General features: G+C 38.9%; 1 protein-coding gene across 1 annotated transcript in view; it reads right to left on the bottom strand.

Moving 5' to 3' along the window:
• The window catches only part of LOC100679968 (venom dipeptidyl peptidase 4), a 297,831-nt gene that overhangs the window by 254,274 nt on the left and 20,378 nt on the right, over positions 1–23,179 (bottom strand). Inside the window, exon 4 of the mRNA XM_031925590.1 lies at positions 20,229–20,542. Coding sequence (XP_031781450.1) covers positions 20,229–20,542 — 314 coding nt within the window. The remainder of the gene's footprint in view (positions 1–20,228; positions 20,543–23,179) is intronic.

Raw genomic sequence — 23,179 nt, 5'->3', positions numbered from 1 at the left:
TTGAGAAATATATATGCATGTTAAATTTTATTGATATTCACGGAGTATTTCCAGAAATATTACGGTATACATACACACACAAACACAGACACACACACATCCATAAGTACATTTTCTAAAAACAGTTGATTTGAACTTCTAACACATCAAAAAGTATTTTCTAAAAGTTTTGAAGAAACTCAAAGTTTTACTATTACAAAACTTCCTCTAGAAGAAAGCAAAATCTGGAAAATGTAGAAGTCATAATTTTGGATGAAATAACAATGACATCAAAACATGCTTTACAGGCCGTGAATAAATTATTGAAAGACCCATGTAAGAATGACATTTAATTTAGTGGAAAAGTAATGATTGTTTTAGGTGACTTCTGACAAACACTACCCGTTGTCAAACATGGACATCGAACAAAAATGATTAAAAATTGTGTGAAAAATAAGCATTTGCGGAGTGAATTCCAAGTAATGACTTTAAAAGATTAAATGAGAGTTAGTAATTTTGACAAAGAGTTTAAACAATAGCTATTAATAATTGAAGATGGATGAAATAGTCTGGTTTATGTTAGCCGCGAACTGCATGTAAGTTGTGTGCCTGAGTAGTCGTTAGAAAAAATATCGACGGTCGAGAATGAGAAGCAGCTAGTCCAGACAAAGTCTCAGAATACAGCTACTCCAGAAAATCGCTTCGGTAAGCAGCTACTCCAGAAAATTTCTTCAGGAGGCAGCTACTCCAGAAAAAGTCTTGGAAAGCAGCTACTCCAGAAAACAACCCAGAAAGCAGCTGCTCCAGAAAATGCGTCAGAAAGCAGCTACTCCAGAAAGCGTGTCAGAAAGCAGGTAGTCGAGAAAATCGTCGAACAACCAGCATGCAACAACCTCATTGTTTCTTTCGCGAGATAAAATCTTGAAAAGTGATTTTATCACACTTTAGAACGGTGCGCGATATGTAAATTTTGCATGGAGCTACAGCTACATCCACTTGATCATCATCCCTTATGTTGGGGGTGAAAATTATAAAACGAGGCTTTAAAATAATTTAAAAAAAACGGTGAAAAAATATCCGCAAGTGGTTTACGAACTCGATAACCGTGCTGCGATCATCCCCCATTTTAGGGGTGGAAATAGGGGTGCGGGGGTAAATAGATCTAAAAATTGCCAGATTATAATTATTTTAATTTTGATCCATAAATGGGGTGACTTTTGATCATTATTATACGTTACAGCCATACTTTTTTGTGCAAGCGAAGTCACTGGCGAGATAGGTAATTTTTTTGTAGTCTCTTTGATAAAGATTCTATTTTTTTAGACACGAACTCGATACGGAAGTGCCTAATAGTTAATTCGTGCGCAAAAAATGTATGAGATGCGATGTCTCATGTAATTTACGACTAATTGGGCTAAAATTTTGGGAAGGCTTTACTCTCGCACAAACTAAAATAATTTTTTTCCATCCCGATCCTCCACGTTTTTTTTTAAATGCGGTCAAAATTTGTTTTATTTTTACTTGTTTTTTAAATAATAATTTCGGCGTTACACGATTATCTTTGAGAAACTTTAAACACTCGTGCTAAAAATGTGTGTGCAAATTACCCTCGAAATAGTAAGGTGCCAAATTTATTATATGCATATACGCAGAATGCGGTCACCTCCAAAAATCGCTTAGAATTATTTTTTGGCTTCAACTCGAACTATATGAGAAGTATTGATTATTTAGAAATAATTTGACTAATGATTGAATGTTTGAACAACAATATAAATGCAATAAAACAATAAATCTTCTTTTACACTATGTACTGGAATTGTAAAATATTTTCATTAAGCCTAAACCTATGTACTCTAAGGGGTTTTTGGGGTCGCTGATTACAAATCTAATATCAGAATTGCAAAATTATTTGTTTAAACAATTTTGTTTGTTCAAATTACTGCATAATTGGAGTTTTGAAAGAAACCTACGTACTATAAGGGGCTTTTGCGATCGCTTATTACAAATCTGTTATCAGATTTTCAAATAATATATGTAACAAATTCATACAAAATACATTACATAGTTTAGTACTTTATTTTTGTTAAACAAACATTTTGCGTACTTACGAGCATTTCGGGGTGGCCGATGATAAATCTACTATCAATCAATTTTAGAAAAAATAAAGCAAGCTATGGACTCATAACTGCAGGTGCTCTGGATACAGCTATTTACTACACGCTCCATAAGTTTTAATACATTAAAACAACAGAGAAAACGCACTGCGATAGTCTTTACGTCGACACACCGAAGCGAGGCAAGCAAAGGTCAAAATTAAATCTAAAACTAAAATACTTAACCTACCTACCCTATGCACTGCGAGACTCTATACGTCGGTACATCGGAGGAAGGCAATCCAGGGCGAGGAATTTTTATATAAAACTGAAACACTCAAACCCACCTACTCTACGCACTGCAGGAATCTATACGTCGGTACTTCGAAGGGAGGCGCGCCAGGGCTAGGATTTTTTATATAAAAATTAAACACATAGTGCTACCTATTTTACGCACCACGAAGTAACGCGAGCTAGGGTGAGGAATTTTTATATAGAACTAAAATATTTAAACCTACCCACCCGACGCACTGCGAGTATCATTACGTCATCGAACGGACATTGTAGGGAGAGGTGCAAAGCGAGCATAAAATCTAAAACCAAAATACACAAACCTTACTACCCTACTCTTCCCGAGATTAACAATTTATGTAAAAAAACTCTTTGGCACATCAAAGAAGAGCGTGGAATAGTAAAGTTAAAGCACTTTTGTTTTACATTTTATCCTAGCTTCGTTTACCTTCAGTCGATGTGCCGAGGTGTTCATAGTACATTACAATACTAGTGGCATAAATCGTACTTTACGGCACGGCGTGTATAAGCATGATGAAATAATAGACTACTTGCACCACTGATAGGCTTGACATAGGTGCAGACCTATGCCACGCAGTGCCATAAAATAATTCATTGAGCTCGAAGAACGTTGGGTAGTTGGATTTAAGCATTTTGGTTTTAGAATTATTCCTCGCCCTGGCTATAGATTCTTGCAGTGCATAGAGAAGGTGGGTTAAAGTATTTTAGTTATAGATTTAATCTCGCCCTGGCTCGCCTCCCTTCGATGTGCCAACGTATTAATACTCGCAGTGCGTAGGGTAGGTGAGCTTAAGTATTTTAGTTTTAGATTTTATCCTCGCCCTGGCTCGCCTCTCTTCGATGTGCCGACGTATATATTCTTGCAGTGCGTAGAGTAGGTGGGTTTACGTTTTTTTAGTTTTATATCAAAATTCCTCGCCTAAGCTCGCCTTCCTTCGATGTGCTGACGTATAGAGTCTCGCAGTGCATAGGGTAGGTACATAGTGTAAAAGGGACTTTATTGTTTTATTGCATTTATATTGTTGTTCAAACATTTTGATAAGTTTAATAATGTCTAAATAATTAATACTTATCATATAGTTTATTATTCAACTGTTTTTAACCGTTTGTAATGCCGAAATTCAATTTTTTACGATTTTAATAATACGATTTGAGTAATAGTACGTAAAAAGTACAGTAAATGTTTATAATTGTTATTAAAGTTAAAAAATTATTTTTTAATAGTAACTTATAAATTAATTGTCCAACCGACTTCTGTTCGACCACTTTTGGGAACATTGGTCGCACACGTCGTCATTGTGCATCTGTCGTCTGGGGCCTTATTGCCTTAGCGTATCGAGTGATGTAGCCGAGACAGCGACATACGATACAGAGACGGTCAAATGATGCTAATGCGTATGCGCTTGATTTAAGATAGATTGTTTGATTATTGGTTAAGATTGGTAAATATTTGATATTTCGGCGGTTGTCTTGCCTCCATTTTAAAAGAACAATGTGCAGCGCGGTAAAAAAATTGACTCATCGTAAGCACATGCGCAGCTTCTTATATCTGTGTGTCGCTATCTCGTCTCTCGGCTGTGGTATACCGTTCAACACGCTTAGACAATAAAGCCCCTGCTACTGCAATAATACGTCCACCAGAGCATGTTTGACAGGAGAACTTGATATCTTTTATGTGTATCTACGGCGCTACTGAGTCCTTTTTCAACAATAGTACTCATATTTTTCGTATTCGACGCATAAAACTCTGAATCGCGAATTTACCGTTTGACCGCAGCGCCATTGCAGTGTACGGGCTTTTCGCGAAAGATTTGGGACGACATTCTTTAGAATAATTGTTACCGAAAATTGAAATAATTTTCATCCAGCGAATTTTTTTGTCCTTTTCACTCCCGCACCCCTATTTCCACCCTTAAAATGGGGGATGATCGCAGTACGGTTATCGAGTTCGAAAGGACTCAAAAACCACTTGCGGATATTTTTTCACCGTTTTTTTTAACTTATTTTAAAGCCTCGTTTTATAATTTTCACCCCCAACATAAGGGATTATGATCAAGTGGATGTAGCTGTAGCTCCCTGCAAAATTTACTTATCGCTCACCGTTCTAAAGTGTGATAAAATCACTTTTCAAGATTTTATCTCGCGAAAGAAACAATGAGATCTCCGGAGAACAGGACGCAAAAAGAGCCCCATCCCTTATGGTGCGTGTGAGCAACCGCCCGCGCTTGAACACTATCAATTCCTGCCTAATCGAATACTTTAAAGTTGTCTGAGATGTCTACTCATTGACTCGCGCGCAAAATTGTCTGGTTTTTAAACTAACTCCGAAGTAGCTGCTTTTTGCTACTCGAAAAAAGAATCTGGTTGTTAGACGATTTTCTCGACTACCTGCTTTCTGACACGCTTTCTGGAGTAGCTGCTTTCTGGCTCGTTTTCTGGAGAAGCTGTTTTCCAAGACTTTTTCGGGAGTAGCTGCATTCTGAGATTTTGTCTGGATTTCCATTGTCTGGATTAACTGCTTCTCATTCTCGACCGTCGATATAAGCACAGCCGACTAATGTTGTTAATGACCAAGGATCATCTGACACTACGGGTGATGATCAATGGTCTCGCAATAAAGAGATGCTTCGGGAAGAACCACTATCTCACGTCCACATCTATATATTACCGGCTCAGTCAAGGCAGGGATCCGCAGTCCTGTCCATAAAAGAGAAAGACAAAGGGGTGGGAGGTTGATAAAATCAGGTTGAAAAGACTTTTATTAGAGAAGAGAATCATTTATATATTTGTGCATAATGTACAGAAGATCGCAAACTGATATTCTATTTGGGGAGAGGGATAATCCCCCGGATAACCTACCGCGAGCGCTATGCTTGTTGCATACTAAGTATCCGGACGATTGGTCGGTAGATGAGATCAGCAGTTCATGCTATCGGCCTAGTTGCTTTATCAGTGAGCGAATGACTCTGTCAGTGCAGCGGAGCTCTTTATATACCCGGGGCAACCCCTCTCTCCAATGCTTTATACTCGCACGCCATCTACCTGCGCTCAGGTAGATTAATACATAGTCAACGCTAGCGCCACATGGTCGGTAACTTGCCGATATCGGCAAGTTATCTATTGCTGCTCTCTTACCTGCCAGTTGGGCCCGCCGTCTCATGGAAAATATTCCAACAAATTTGAAATGGACAATGATATAACTTTACTTCCAACAGAATTATTATCAATCAATGATATAATTATGGAAATTTGACACTGACGCCTAATGGCCTACCGCCTTATAAATTGCGTTTAAAAGTAGGTGCTGTAATTATTTTGGTAAAAAATTTAAATTTAAATGATGGGCTTTGTAATACTCGATTAATAGTGAGGAAAATGATGCAAATCTGTATACAGGCAGTAATAATTAGCGGTAAACAATTTGGTAAAGTTGTTTTAAAACCACGGATTGATTTAAAAGAAGAAATTCCTTTTGACATGACGGTGCTTTTAATGCCCTGAGCGACGAGCGTTGCTTCTTGTCGAGAGTCGAGGAGATGTCGTGAAGACGCTTGCACGTGCCAGAGGAAGCAGAGGTCCGTAAGGACTGATCTCAGAAAACGAGTAAGAGCTCGCGCGCGACTGGGCCCCTTTATAAACTCTTGCGGAGCCACAGCAACGTTCGTGGATTGGTTGGTTGTAATGCGGAAGCTGCGAAAACGTCCCCCCTCTCAGCTCCGAGCGCCAGCCTAAGCTAAGGAGTTGCTCCTCATTTATGAGAACCAAAAGACAGTTGTGACTTTCTCGTCGTTTCCACGTATTAAGAGAAAAAGTTGCCTACCGAGAATAAAACGCGCAGCCGAGCTCGCGAGCGTCAGTGTACCTTTTTGTATTCACATATTTGCATACGTAGAGTAGCTGCAAAGAAATAAATAATTAATATTCATTACAAATGCATGTATATTCAACGTTAAAATATCATACTATAATTGCACAATATTACTAACTTTTTAAGGCTATTAAGTGGCATAAGGCAACAAGAGAATTTTTGGCTCATTAGGTCGGGCCCTGCAAGACTTAACGCGTTGCTTCGCTTTCCAGATTTTTGGAAGTCGCGTGTGTGCGGCAACAATACTCGAGTGTCTTTCTCTCTCTTACCTCATGCGTGTCGCTGTTTTTTTCTCTTGCTCGCGCGACTTACCGTGCATCGGTAGTAGCTGCAACAGATAGCTGTTATATACATAGTCCCGGAGGCGTCATGACGGTTATTATAATTGTATCTCTTATTGTATAAACACATCGTCATAGTTTATAATTCAAATATAATTTTGTGTTATAATATACGTTAAATAAAACATTATGTTAATCATTATATTAATCGAGAGCGCAGCGAGCGGATCCTGCTAGTAGTGAATAACGATACATAGATTTGAGATTTATACATATTTTTTTGCGACATATACGTTGAGAAGATAAAAATGCTTCATATTACCGTAACAAATTTTACAATTCTTCTATATATATATATATATATATATTTGTTAGGCGAATTGTTAATTAGAAAAGTGTTGTCTTCATCTCACACATAAATTGATTTGTGAATAGTAAATAAAAGTATAAAAGTGTTATATTTCTATATATTTCTTTACGATATATATGGGGAAAAGATATTAATGCTTTATGTTATCGGAAAAAATTTTACATTTCTTTTGTTTTGTCCACCTCTGTGTGAAAGTAGTGCCCAATCCCATCTCTTCTATACGTCACTATCTCTCATACCTATATTTTTCCACCCTGAGAGATTTCTTCGGTGAGGACCATATTTTCAGACACACACCATGCCGGTTAATCCAGCACTCTCTGCCCCCGAGAGGGCATCGGGTCCGTCTCTCAGTGTAGCTTTCCCCGGAGAAGGTCCCGTATTAGACCAGCTCCACCCCGGTAAGGCCGGCGCTCCCTGCCTAATGCATCAGTTGGCTACCTTAATTCCTGCCTTACCTTCGGTCCCTATCACTGTTTCGCATTCGCCCAGGCTTACGCCTTAAATTCGCCCGCTTGAATTGTGAATATTCAAAAATGTTAGATTAGGGGCCAATTTTACCCAGTTTTCATCGTGTAAAATACACGAAGAGAATTGGTTATTGTTGAACAACCTAAAAAACTAGACAAGTAAAAATTTTACTAGTGATTTTAGTCTTAAGTATAAAATATACCATTTTTATTAAAACTAAATATATTTAATAATGAAAAACAATGAATGATATTTAAAAAAAGAAAATATATTAAAAATAAAATATATATACACTTATATTTAGTCAATAGCTAACACTAAACCATTAAATTAAAATAATAAATATTATTACTAGTAAGATAACGTACGCAATTTACCCTGCCGGCTGCCATGCTACCACGCGCCCACAAAACATAGCTTATATTAATAAATTAATATACTTTTTCATTTAATATTTTTAAACTTATAAATTTGAAATTATCATTATTATATTCAATTTAAATTAAAGACTACAATATTATTAACTTAAAATTTATATTAGTTTACAATTGAATTTATAGTATTAAATAATAAACAGACAGAACTGACATAGTAACTTTAATAAACGCTTGATAATATGGCAACAGACCCCGTGTTAAGTATATTAGAAAACCGAGATAAAACAATCACAATGTCATATATCTGTTGTATGACTCTAACAATTAATCGAAGCAGTTCAATTTATGTGATATCAACATCTATATTAACATCTATATTATATCGCGCCTTTTTTAAGTTAATTTGTGTCATCGTCAGATTTCGATGTAAAGGACATCTAAAAAACTATGACCACCACCATGACGAACATTTCGCAATTTTCCATTTATCGTCTATAGTGATGTAGTTGTGTCTTGACGTCAAATTTAGTCCTTTTTATCTGGTGTTTTGTCCGTCGTAAATCAAATCTTATCCCTTTGGTATGATGTTTAATACATCACATGGTATCAGAATAAATATATTTTTTAATAACTACATAGTGAGCGTTAGCGAGTAAGTTTTTTGCTAGTACTTATATTAAGTAGGAATTGAGTAGCAGTTTTTTTGTTATACGTAGCATGTACAGCGAATGACTTAAGTGTAAGTATATAGTAAGTATAAGTAAATTATAAATACTATACATATACGGCGAATGATGATGTACCATATATTCATACTATATTACATCGTTTCTTTTTGTTTTGCAGTCCGCTCCCACATCTGTTTTTGTGAACGAACTGTAGCTGTAGTCTTACCAAGCCGTCGAATCGATACAAGTGCACTACATTATGTAACACAAGAAACAAATAGAACGCGACTAATTCAGGGCAATGGTACACAAATTGCAGCGGGAGCGTCGCTTTCCAGCAACATTGATGCGAGCTCAACTAAAAATATTGCTCCATTTTTTCCGTCCAGGTATGATCGGCATTAAGCTATTACATTAACGAGCGCGCGCGAGAGCATTTTGCAGTATATGGGCTATATCGGAAACTCCGCGTGTCATGCAGATCCTTGCATTAAGCACTCGGCAAGCGACTCGACCTCTTGTATTATCCAAAGACTTTTAAAAATGCAGCCGAAAATTGCGTATCTGCTGCTGCTGCTGCTTCTGTGGACAGTTGCCGGATGCGACGTGGTGCTCTTACACTACAATCCCATACCTTTTGCGATTTTATTTTATTATCCAAAAATTAACCGTTGCTGCCGCCACCGGTTCATACATTTTGTCTCTCAATTAATGTCCATTAATTAGTGCCCCGCTATAATTATATTTATTATTATATAATTATATTTATTATTGTTCTTGATTACTTTTTCTAGATTACTCATTTTATCATGTAGAATGCAATAATAAATGATAGCGCCCATTAAAATAATCATTGCTCTGCCTTTGTGTATTCTTTAAATTCGATTCGCAATTCTTTTGTTGATAATGTTTAACCAAGAAAAATTGTTTATCGAAGTGTAAAAGCTTTCACAAAGCACAACACAAGCTTCTTCTTGGCCGCTTTTAAAGAGTTCATTGAACTTATGGCGTAAGTAGTGTTTTTGCGGGGATACGTAGTGGAAGAGGAACAAGTAAGTGTATGTAGCATTCTCATATTATATCAAATCCTATTTCAATTTTTTCATCACCAATTTTTAATAAAAATGATGAAAAATCATTATTTTCTGATCTCATGTAAGTTTTTAATTTCAATTCTTTGAAATTCATCTATAAATCTGAATTTTTAATAGATTCATTTACAACATTAAATTTAATGACATATTTTATAACAGCGTGAGAAGCATGGGCACTAAATTGTCAACTCAGCAAATACAGACAGTACAGGCAGAAAGCAATAAAGACACGTAAGGAAAAAGAGGAGCACATTGTGAAGCTGGAAAAGGAAGTAGATAACCTAATCGGGGATTGTCAGTTCACACCAAGCAGCATAGAAGACATCGCAAAACGGGCCCAAAAACTCAAAGTTTTAGTGGCTCAGTTGAAGGAGATGCACAAAGTGGGGGGGGGGGGATAATAAGGATGAAATTTACAAGCATGGCGTCAAATATTATGAATATTATTACGAGGTACGGGAAAAAGCGAGAAGACGCGAACAAGGTCAGCTTATAAGAGATGCTGTACTTTGAAGCACAGGAGCTAAGAGACCGAGAAGTAGCCCGACTAGCAGCCCAGAAAAGAAGAGCAAAGAAAAGCAAAGCAGGAAGAGACAGCGACGTGAGAAAGCGACGATGCAGCGTGAGAACTTTGTTCCGAGAGACACCGAAAGGCATCAGATCAACGGGAGAGAGTCAGACCCAACAAGAACAAGCGTGCTGAAGGGCTACTAGTAAAAGTGGGGCATGACAAGACGTACGCGGAAGTGCTGGGGAAAATCCGAAAGGTTAATTCTGACACTAGTTAAACAATAGTGTTGGAAGTAAAACACATAAAAAGTAGAGACGTCCTCCTAAAACTGGGAAGGGGGTCCGACAGGACGGCGTTTACTGCAGAAATAGAAAAAGCAGTGCTGGGCCTTGGAAAGGTCAAGAAGGAAGAACGGAAGGCTACCCTGGAAATAAGGGACATGGACCCAGAAGCTACGGAAGAAGTAGTGAGAGCAGCTATAGAAGAAGCCCTGGGAAAGCCAGACAATAGTAAGAGGGCCATTCTAATAGGGCCAAACACGAGGGGCCTTAGAATGGCCATAGTGATACTCAGCGAGAGAAAGGCCGAGGTGCTCCTAGAAATAGGACACATCCGCGTAAGCCTTGTAAGTTTAGATTAGGAAGCATGTAAAGGTAGCGCGGTGCCACTAGTGCTTAGGCTTTGGGCATTGGAAGGACAAGTGTAATGGTGCAGATAGATCGACCCTCTGCTTTAAGCGTGGAGGTACTGATCACTGCATGGCACAATGCCAGATGGAAGCTATCTGTTTTCTCTGCAAAGAGGATGGACAAAGGGAAGTAGGCTGCAAACATGTAGCTGGCTCCGGCAGCTGCATTGTATTTAAGCGCGCCTTGGACACGGCAAAGAAAAAGGAAAAAGGAGCCTGGAAAGATGACAGTAGCAGACGAGAAGCAGACGTCTGGACGATGCAGTGAGAAGCAGACGGCTGGACGATGCAGTGAGAAGCAGACGGCTGGACGATGCAGTGAGAAGCAGACGGCTGGACGATACAGTGAGAAGCAGACGACTGGACGATGCAGTGAGAAGCAGACACCCGGACGATGCAGAAAGAAAAAGACGAGATGACGACCACATAAACTAGAAAAGGGTGTATAAGCCTTTTGCCCCCCCCCCCTCCCTCGAAGGAATACTTAATGATGTCACCGCGGGTAAGTCATATAGGAGAAAGAGCTAGGTCCAACTTACTCAGGGTCGGTAAGGAGGACAGAGAGGATTCTGTTGCCGTTGCTAAGTTATAAGCTAACGGTAGCGAAGGGTTTAGTGGGTGAGAGTCCCACACAGGTGGTAGCATTCGGTACCATATCGTCCGTAATGAATTTGTCTTTAACCTCTCTCTCTATAAGGAAAAAAAAATTAATAAAATTAATAAATACATACATACCTACATACATAGTGCAGCTAAATGTTTAACTATTATTTTTTTTATAATTGTCTGGTTGTTATTCGTAATTTGCACCAAGCTAATTACTAACAACCAGACTATGGGGCTTTAAGCCTCTCTCATTTCTCTCCATCCGCCTATCTGTAATTGAATGGATAGAATTTTATACGCTAATGGCAATATAATTCTTTCTCCCAAACTTCCACAATCATTGAATTAAGAATAAAATGTTCTATTAAGATGCTGCTTAACCTCACCACCTTAAATTAAACAAATGAAATATTGATTTTTTGCGTAAAAGTACCTTAAATTGTTTAAATAATCAATTAAACAATTATATTAACTCAGGAATACTGTAAAAATCATCAAACAATATATATATATATATATATATATATATATATATATATATATATACAGGGTGACCCAATTTAAACGGGCACCGCTCATAACTCGTCAGGGACAGCCACAATCGAAAAAATGGTAGAGACTAAAGTTGTAGGATATCGAAGGGGCAACCCGATGGTGACCTTGGATTTGACCTTGAACGCGTTTTTCAAGGTCATTTGAAGGTCAACTTTGGATTTTTAAATAGGAACCCCATTCTTTTATTGCGGGAATGGAAAGAGCGGTAAATTTTACGTTCAGAATGGTATGTTCGGTTGCGGCACTGAAGGTCATCGCAAGGTCGCAACAACTTTGGTCTCTACCATTTTTTCGATTGTGGCTGTCCCTGACGAGTTATAGCGGTGCCCGTTTAAATTGGGTCACCCTGTATATGTAAATATATATATACAGGGTGACCCAATTTAAACGGGCACCGTGTATATTTATCACCCTGTATATTTATACATATATATATATATATTGTAACGGGGTGTGAATTCGATCAACAACTAATTCGTCGAACGACTGGATCGCGTTCTCTTGATGCAGCGGAGGATTCCTCTCCACCCGCGAAACACCACGGTTGCATGCAGCTGTTTCAGCTGCTTCTGTTTGCTGGGTCTGCGCGCAGCCCGGCGCGCGCTCGTCTGCTCAACTGCGTTAAATAAATGCTCTTAAATAACGCCCGCGGAGGCGGCGGTATTTGCAGGAAGGAACAAGGATCGGAAATAAGCGAACGAGGTTCAGAAATTACGACGACTCACGTTAAATAAAAAGACTAGGGTTATATTTGTCAGTCGCGAAATAACCGTGAAGTTACAATGATAAATTATAATACGCGAGTCGCCAACAACTTTGCGACTCGCCGCGATGCTAGAACATTCGCGCTCGCACGCGTGTATCGACGTGAAGGTCGCGCGCGCCGGATCACCCTCGCATGGGTGATATCCACACACTAGACACTCTCTCATGCACTGCGCGCCACACAAACCTTCTCTCTTTCGTCGAAGACGCTCGTAGTCCTGGACAGGCCGCAAGACTCCGTAACCACCCTGGACCGCTATGCTCAGGCTGGGGTCACCGGGCTCCGCGTCACACTCACACACTCAAAAATCCTCTCGAAGTCGCTGGACACAGCACATCACTAACACTACCGCGAGACCTTGGAAAGCTTAGCGAAATCGCGTGTATGTTTAGCGAAGGCCGAGAGCTATCTCAGCGCGCTCCTGAAGGATTCGCCCGCGCCCTCGCCCTCTCTATCTCTTTCGCGCCTATTGCCGAATTCGCACGTGTTTATTATCGCGCACGCGACTCTACGCGATTTCGTCGCGGCGCAGCGGTACTCATACCGCTACGAGTTGGCTGTGGTGCTCAACTCGTTACAATATATATATATATATATATATATATATATATATATATATATATATATATATATATATTCATATACAACACATGTGTGACTGCAATCGTGCACTTACACAGACAACGTATACGTGACCGACTAAAACAGAGCAACGATTCGCACGTTGCAAAACACTTCGTGCTGAGCACCAGAGAGTGTTTTGACTTGCGTATCAGCACTCCTTGCGCGCATACGACCCCAATATGTACGAAATCGACTTCTGGGTGGCGAATGCTGATTGGATTACGATTATCTTTACCATCTTAATGTTACAACCGCTTGCATCGACCGCAAGGCTTCGAAAGCTCTCGAGCCGATCCACGCAACGCCTTTTTACGCGAGTTGAGCAACTGCCACCGGCTATATCTGATGATAGAATACGAGGGCTGTGAATTCGTGCGTATCGCCTATTGAGTGCGTAGAAAACACTCAAACTTTGCACACAGTTCAAAAGTACATCTCTTTAATTACTAGTCGAGAGTTTAGTGCTAAGTAGGGAAAGGTCTATCAATAAATCTGGCGTTAGTGGAAAACCGCAGCTTATATAAGTTCAAATACTCGTCACGAGAAATTGAGTCAAGTCAGCATCACTCACACCAAAAAGGAGACTACCTTCATCCACTGTGTGAGAGAAAGATTGTAATTGTAAGTCGCCTTTATACCGTAATAGAAATTCTTAGTAACGTCATAAAAAGTAATAATATAAAAAGCTAATGAAACAACTCAATAAATAGAATACACACACTGTAACATCAAATTTATATCCAAAGCGAAGTGCTCTGGTCCGTGCTGAATAAAAACAAACCTTAACAATTGAATGAAATTAGATGTCTTTTTATTTATAATAAATATTTCCAATAACCGTAAAGCACGCCTTAACTTGGATTATCAGCCCATTTCCAACAAGGTAAGAGACAAGGGAACATCAACTGTAAACACGGATAGACCAGTGTCCGCCTAAGAGCAAGAGCAGGCTAAACATTGTTCGCTTCTAAACCTAACCGCGGACAGTCCGCTGTCCGACTAACAGTAGCTAAGCGGAAAACTACTAACAAGAGCCATTTTAGTACCTCTGTCCACGCATAAAACTCAGTAATAATAACAGCTCAAGCAGTAATAATAGGTTATTGAGTCTTCGCTAGTTCACAATTAATAAATAATTATTTGTACTCGCGCAGCCCGTATTCACCACACTAAATACGGTCTTTACATATACAAATAAAGTATGAAGATAATTTTTTAATTAGGATAACTTTTAATTGAAGAATATGAAAATAACGAATAGTCTAATTTGGAGATTCTATATGAAAAAATGATACTTAAGGATATTAAATCTGAGCAAAAATATGATGCTTATTTACATAAATCTATGTTAAAATCGCAAGAACAACAAATCAAAGAATTATATAACAAAATAGAATTAAACAAGAAAATTAATAATAGGTCTTAAAAATTTTAACGAATTAGAACAAATATTTTATAATATTATGTAAAAGGTTTTGCCAATTTTGGAATATAGAGTAAAAATTAATAAACGATTACCAAATGTTATTATCGGGTGAGGGTAAAAATTTTGAAAAATAAAGATTTAAAAGGCAGAAATTTAGAAATGAATTATAACAAAAAGTTAAATTATAAGTCCCAGAATATTGGAAAGGTAGAATTTCGAAAAGTTAAATTTGGAAATTCCTAAATATATCGCTTCTGCAATATTTTAACTACAAATATCACCTTTCGCAATATTTCAATTCAACATTTTTGTTTTATAAATTTTTTCATTTCAAAATCTCAGTTTATACATTTTTAATTTCTAATCTTTACCCTTTCTAATTTTTATTTTTCAAAATTTTTACCCTCACCCGTTTCGTCAATAAAGTTTTTTGTTTCTATGGCCAATGTCATACATTATATATTGTCTACATATTAAAAATTCATGGTAACTTGGACTCATTTACCTAGCATAAGAATTCTGTAATTTATGTATGTATACTTTTTTGTATGAACTATACAAGCTAAACCAGAATAAATAAAATAAAAACTGAAAGTGTTATAGAGGCGGCAAAACTTTTTTTATTATAAAAAAATACGAGTTCTCCTTGACGACACCACTAGCACGCCAAATTACACTGAACGTGAGGGTTGTCGAGCGAAACGAGCAGGGGCATGAGGGGGGGGGGGGGTAACCCCTTAGTATATCTTAAAAAATATTTTCAAAATATTTCTAAAATCTTTCTTTGTTATTTAGGTTGCAGTCAGTTCTTATACTTTCCACGGTACTAATGTGCCCTTAAACTTTAATAATAATAGTCAGAAGATCTTTACGTGATGTTGATAAAACAGCCGTGCTGCCATTTCCTGATAATAACTTGTTATTTTGTTGCAGGCAACTTTTGTTGTTAAGTGCAACTAGTGTATTACACAGTGTAATAATATTAACCTGCATTGCAGTAAGCCTAAATGTAGCTTGCTTTAAAGCTATAAAAACATAACTAAGAAATATGAACATCTTTTTCCGTAATGCTAAGTAGCTTACATTTTCTGATGATGATGTTTTACTGAACTTGCAGTCGAATTTCGTTTTGGAACGCGTAATATTTTAACCTTTGCAGAATGCCTACACATAGCTAATTTTAGGTCATAAAAACATATTGATAGAAAAATAAATACAAGAATAATATGAATATATGCGAGTAAATATTGCACATTTACTTAAATTTAATCTCAGTGTCCTAATATGTACTATGACGAGTAACATTCTGAATTCGTCATAATCTCTCCAGCATGACATATTATAGTACAATATTATGTAGCATATAGATTTGTTAAAGGTTAATAGCGAAGCAGGAGCGGGCGAGCCAGTACACCTATAGTAAGTGGGAAATAGAGCCCGGAAGAGAGAGAGAGAGAGAGAGAGAGAGAGAGAGAGAGAGAGAGAGAGAGAGAGAGAGAGAGCTTTGTGCAAGTATGGTTCAAACACGAGTTAGATACGCTTCAGCTTCCGACGGCTCAAGTCAACCCATGGTTACTTGATACCTCGCACGACCAAAAAACTGTACGAGTGTGTGTGCTTTTTTTTCTCTTGGAGAAAGGTATTAGGGAAAATCTTAGAAAGACCATAGCATGACTTTGTTTATTAGGTCGTCGGAACAGCCCCATCCCCAATATCAGCCGTGTGTCGGATTCACACCGACTAAACCCATTCCTCTTACGGCCAGGTGAAAAGAACACCCAGTCGTTAAAAGGATCGCCCTCTTTTCCTCTATCGACCCTCGGTAAAGGTGCCTAGCTCCATTTTCTATGCCCCTGGACCCCGCAAAACCACCATCAAGCAATGCTTCTCGGGGGGGGGGGGGGGGGGGCGAAAGGCTTTCGTCCGCTTCTGGTTGATGTGGTCGTCATCACTATAGTCATCCTTTATTTTCTGCATCGCACACAAACACGTACATACTCAGCCTCTTCGCCTTCTTTTGTCTTCTTCGTCCTTTCTGACTTTCTTGAGAATATCTGCTGTATAATTGCTGACTGCGCACCATCCATCCTCTGAAGTCAGCATGGCCGTCATAATCGACTCAAGAGTTATTCTGGTCTGAAGATAACTCTCAAGTTCCTCTTGATTCTGTTGATATCATGAGCACTTGCAAAAGGCATGCTCAACATCCTTTGTTGCATCCGAACATATTGGGCAGTTCTAACGGTCGTCAAGTTTAAACCGATGCAGGTACGCCCGGAAACATCCATGCCTAGTCAAAAACTGCGTGAGGTAGTAGTTAACTTCCCCATGTCTTCTTCCAATCCAGTCTTCTATCCTTGGTATAAGGCGATAAGTCCATCGCCCCTTGCCACTAGCGTCCCATATTGTTTGTCATTCAGCCATCGTCTTCTTTCTTGCAGCATCCGGGATCTCTTTCTAGCTTTCGTCATTCGATCGTCTCCTGCATTTAATTACGTCCTTTCTTGACAACGTCTAGCATAATCGATGTGCTTACACTAGCTAAGAGTAACCTACGCTTCTGAGTTGGCCTTCCTACATTTGGCATCAATCGTGATAGAGCAGCGCCAACTTTTGCTGCTTTATCACTGACTACTTTCAGATGCTGTTTAGAACTTAGTCTTGCATCGATGGTGACGCCCAAGTATTTGATGGTTGGTTGAGCAACGATCTCATGTTCATCCACCGTCAGTGTGATTTCCTCCATTTTCTTCCCACTGAAAATAAAAATAACTTTTGTTTTTTGACTGGCTTATTCTAGACCCATCTCTGTTATCCATTCGTGTATTATACGGGTTGACTCTTCATCTATGTCTGTCACCTCTTCTTTATGTTTTGCTACTACTACTACTGTTATGTCGTCAGCGAAGCCCGAGACTGTTGCTCCTTCAGGTAATTGTAGCTTTAGTACTCCGTCGTAAATGATGTTCCAAGTCGGTGGGCCAAGTACTGACCCTTGAGGGACGCCTTCTGTAACTTTATACGTCTCGGTACCGTCCTCAGTGTCATATAATGAGATTCTATCCTTCAAGTAGTCGGACATCATCTTTCTTATATATAAGGGCACATCTTGCTTCTGGAGTGCCTCGTGTATTTAAATTCATCTGGCCGAATTGAATGCATTTTTGACATCTTATGTAACCATAGCGCAATACTTTTTTCCTCCCTTCTATCTTTTTCCCTCTATTGCTGTTTGTGTGATGTTAATCACTAGACTAACTGCGTCCAGGGTTGAACGCTTTTTTCTGAAACCATATAAATATTCTGCTAATCCACCTTTTCCTTCTATAAAATGATCCATTTTAAGGCAGATAATGCATTCCAGGACCTTGCCTGGGGTATCCAGCATGCAGAGCGGTCTGTATGATGAGGATTCCTGGGGTGGTTTCTTTCCCTTTGGCAGAAGCACTAGTCGCTGTTTCTTCCAGTTTGTGGGGAATGTTTCCTCTTCTAGACATGTATTGTACAACTCTACGAAGACCTCTGGATAAGCATGAATAGCATGCTTTAATGCAATATTTGGAATGCCATCCGGCCCTGGGGCCTTGTTGTTTCCTCCCCTTCTGCAGGCGGCTAACGATTCCTCAATCGTGATCGGAGGGATAGCCTTTTCATTCACACCTATTTCGATGACACTTGGCTCTTCTGGTTGCCTGGGAAACAGTGTGGTCACTACTTGGTGCAATAGTTCCGGGCACTTTGGTGAATGCACGTAGCTTCTTTTAATCTTCTTCATCACTATTTTATACGGTCGACCCCAAGGGTCTTGTCCGACCTCGTCCTGTAATTTCTTAAGGCACCGTCGTTTGTTTTCGCAGATTCTTTTCTCAAGACTCCTTTTAGCGTCCTCCATTTCTCATCTGCGGGCATCTACTATTTCCTTGCCTATACCAGTTTTATAGTATTTCTTCCACGCCCGTTATTCTCGTCTTCTGGTTTAGTGACACTCGCTACGTGCACTTGCAAACTCCTTGTCCCACCAGTATACTGGTGGTCGTGCCTAAGATATCTGTAAGAAATGTGAGCAATGAAGCTGAATATGTCAGAAAGAAAGTTATTCAGTGCTTAGTTACTGAAAAGAAGATTCAAACACAAAACTTTTTTTTTTTAATGGCATTTGGAACTCGAAAGTTCATTGCCTCATCTACGCAAGCCTTCAACGCTGCCCTGTCTTGGGTCAATCCCACCTAAGATGCACCCCTCCGATCGACACCCACCCGTCCTATTTCTACTAGATCCGCTTTTACGTTGTCCTCCCATCTGCGTCTAGGTCTACCTAGAGATCGCGTTATCATCGGCCTGTCCTTCATGACACGCGATGCCGTACGGTCGTCTCCCATTCTCGCTACGTATCCTGCCCATCCCAATCTGCGTGAGTTCATTAGTCTGTTAATATTTGGTGATGCCTACAGATTGTGTAACTCAGTCTCCTACATTCCCCGGTTTCCTCATCTTTCTTCGACCCGTATATTTTTCGCAAGACTTTATTTTCAAATACCCTAAAACGGTTATCCGCCTGCTGTGTGCTCCGCCGTTTGTGCGAGTGAGTTCCAGGTACAGCGCGTTGGCATTAGGAAGTGCCAACGCTTGGACCAGCCAGCGACCATCCCGACGAGAAGAGGGAAGCTAGCCGCCACCAGGTCCACGAGGATTTCGGAAAGCGCCGACGGGAGAATCGACGGCCGTCCACCGGGATCCTCGAGTAGAGAACGAGTAAAAGGGCGAGAGAGAGAGAGAGAGAGAGAGAGAGAGAGAGAGAGAGAGAGAGAAAGAGAGAGAGAGAGAGAGCGTCAGCCCTGCGTGGCTACATTGTGCGCGGGAGGTACTACAGCCACCGCGTTGTAGGGAAGGGCTGGGAAATACAGAGTGCAATAAACTGTTAACCATTGTGTGCGATTATTTTCCCCTCTTCTTAGCGTTCTCCCAAACTTGGTGATCGCGCCAAATCCTACGTTTAAAGAAAAATCTTAGCGCATGCGAACCTCTACCGGCATCACGGTTGCATGGTATGCAGCTATCATCTGCGCAACTGCATCGGTTCCCAAATATTCGCCCTGTTATGTAGGTTATTGTATTATAACACGTAACACAATGCCGATCAGAAGTCATGTTGTAAAAATAAAAAGTAAAATAATAGAAAATAGATAGCCAAATAACAATCTACTTTATTTCATTTACGAAATAATAATTTGATAACATTTTTTATATAAAATTACTTTTGATAGCTTTCAAATGAATGCTTACAGTCACGTAAGTTGATGCTATACTTTTAAAAATCTCTTGTTAGATCAATAAATTATTGTTAGAAATCGCGATTTTAAAGAAGGAAGAAAAATAAATTATGTCAGAAACCACGATTTCAAAGAAGAGGCGCGGTGCTCCCAGAAGGTTTCGTATTTTATCCTGGCCATCGTCGCGGTATCACGTCCCTTAATAATGATAAATTATATAGTTGTAGTGATATAGCAAAAGTTCAAAGGGAATAGTATATCAAACTTACTCGGTAGTTTAGATCTTTCACCTTTTCTTCGGGACTCGTTGAGAGTCTTTGCTGGTATAACTGGAACAGAGACATCGTCTTTGTGTTTCTCTTCCCCAATAAGTACATCAATGTATTTAGCGTGCGCTGCACGTTCAGTAACAGTAGATCGTGCAGATATAAAATCCATAAATATATGATTGGTTCTCTGATTCATAGATCTACAGCTTAGGCATACGGCTGCATGCATTGAATTGCCAATTCTCGGTATAAGGGAGCTTACACAGTACAAGTGACGTTGTGATGGGTTGTTAGAAGGAATCGCCATAAAATATCTAGAAAAGTTAGATTATATTAACTAACATTATTTAGAGTTATAAATATATCTTAAACTTGGTTTTGTATAGTTTCTATACATCGAAGAAGTAGAATGAGCTCAAGATTAATGCCTAATAGTAACAGAATTATTAAATTTGCACGATTCGATAAGTATTGCTTTCTACCTAAGAAAGTTTTTTTGCAATAGTAAATTCTAGAATTTGTGTAAAAATACGTTAGAAGTACGTTTGAATGTATTTTCAATCAAAAATAATGTCGATTGATTGTGCTTGATATCTTTGGTAATCTTATTGATCCAAGCGTTTCAGTATCAAATTAAGCATCCCTATATGATATTTATAATTGCCAAATCTTTTGCTTCCTCCTAGAGAAAGCTTTGTAATAGTAAAATTTTGAGTTTTATCAAAACTTCTAGAAAATACATTTTAGTGTGTTTAGAAGTTCAAATCAAGTGTTTTTAGAAAATGTCGGTATAAATGTGTGCATGTGTGTGTGTGTTTTTTTTGTGGCTTAGGCAGAGCAAGCTCTGCGCGAGTGGCTTTCCAACACCGGATCCCCACAAATCCTATCGTTAAACAATACTTTCGTGGGCCCGTTAACTAGCCTAGTCAGCTTATCCTTTGAAGTCTGACAATTCCATACATCCCCGATCCTTTTATGAACAAGTTTAATTGTTTATTTAAGGGGAGGTGGGAGCTATAGCTTCGCAAATCCGCCACGGGATATTTAGTATTTCAAATGCCAAATAAAAACTAAAAGCCGTATTGACATTTTCTTTCAGTAGAATGATTCACTTATCTCAAACCTATGGCGCTCTGCTCATTATATTGATGAAATTTCAAATTAGAAAAAGTTAATAAGAAATTGATGTTTGACAACACCCGCACATATTTCACAACTTTTACAAAAACCAAAAGTCCGATTGGTATTTTTTTTTCGGTAGAATTAGTCACTAAACTCAACACTATGGCGCTCTGGTCTTGGTTTTTCATTGCAAGCTTTATTAAAAAAGTTATTTGGAACAGAAAAACAGTGTTTTTAGCTTTCACATCCCCTTAAAGATGTTGTGCCCCCTTAACTCATTTTGCTGTTCAAGTTTTTATATCATGGACCTACGTTATTGAAATATCCGTTAGGTTTTCCCAGATAAGCATGCTTACTAAAATTTTGACATCTCATTCATACTTGCACACACTCATTCACACCTATATACAAAAATCATTTATACACTTATATTATAATTGCGCCGCTGCGCTCGCCGCTCGGTCTATATAGATATAGGCGCGTGTTGCGCGCTCTTCCCGCTTACTTGCTGCTTGCCGCTGGCTGGCTCGTGGCGCTGCTGTTGTACTGCTGCTTTGAGCTCAGCTGTCAGCTGTGGCGCGTAGCTTCATATTGGGAGTGGGGGAGCATAAGTAATCTTGTATAATCAAAAATGTTGTTTCATATAATTTAGTATTTAATATTTATAAATTTTTTTGCGGTGCTTGTACGGGGTGTTACACACCTACCCCTCGCATTGCGAGTTGATCCCTATTTCTTTCTCTAGCGTTCTGTTCACAGATTGCACCTTCATTCTCGAGTTTGTTTCTTTATCAATGTTGATCTCTGTCGCGATTTCTATTTCTGCTTGCTATACATTTTCAAACTAATTTGTCGCTCAGGGATAATCTATCGTTACCTTAACTCTAGTTCAATTTCTAATGTCGTATCTATTGCGTTTCCAATTGTCTATCTTTCTTTCTTAAACTTATTATGTAGATCTACGTTTTTATAACTTTTAGCAGATTACCTATATCTCTATCTTAAACTTTGTCTATTTACTTCTCTATCAGTCCTCTTTTTCATACGTATTTCTAATGTTATCGTTATTTCTGACTACATCGATATCCTTATACATTTATCTATGACTCTGGATCTATCACGAATTTCATCGTTATCCTGATCTCTGTCTTTATCTCTTTATTCTCAGATTTCCCATCTATCTCCGATCTTCGCAATTACATTTTTTTTTTTTGTCGGAATCGACATCTCTACCCATATTCGCGTCTTTACCCATATTTCCGTCCTCCCTTTTTCCTTATGTGAATTATATTCTTATCTTTAATATAATTTTAACATTTCTAGCTTGAACTTCATCTATATTGAAATCTATATTTTTATTATTTTGTTATCTTTTGAGACTTCTTCTCTATTATCATCTCTATGTAAATTCCAATTTTCATCTTTATTTCTTTATTTTCTATTTCTTTTTGACATCCGGTTTATTGCCTCTATGTTTTTTAAAACTTTCTATGGTGATCTACACAGAGAATTTCTGATCGCAGCTGTACCTACAACGTCATAAGTACGAAAGCGCAATGTTCTTCGTAGAGAGGGACCGTAGCGGTCAGTGCCAGGTACAGCGGTTGCCCCTGTATATGGCAGCTACGGACATTGATGGCGGGGAACGCTGAGGCCCGTAAAGGGACGCTGCGGTCTAATAAAAGTTGATGCGTACAGATCGAGTTACTGGCTGCCACTAAGAAACAGACAGCACCGTTCCCTGAGACTGCGCTGCGTACCCTGTGAAATAGGAACTGCAGCCGTATCTTAAACGTAAGAGGTGCTCTGTCCTTGCTCAAAGACGGCTG

The sequence above is a fragment of the Nasonia vitripennis genome (assembly GCF_009193385.2).
Source record: "Nasonia vitripennis strain AsymCx chromosome 3 unlocalized genomic scaffold, Nvit_psr_1.1 chr3_random0002, whole genome shotgun sequence".
In the NCBI taxonomy this organism is placed as follows: Eukaryota; Metazoa; Arthropoda; class Insecta; order Hymenoptera; family Pteromalidae; genus Nasonia; species Nasonia vitripennis.
Note: the sequence above shows the minus strand (reverse complement) of the source record. Positions and strands in the feature narration are given on the sequence as shown.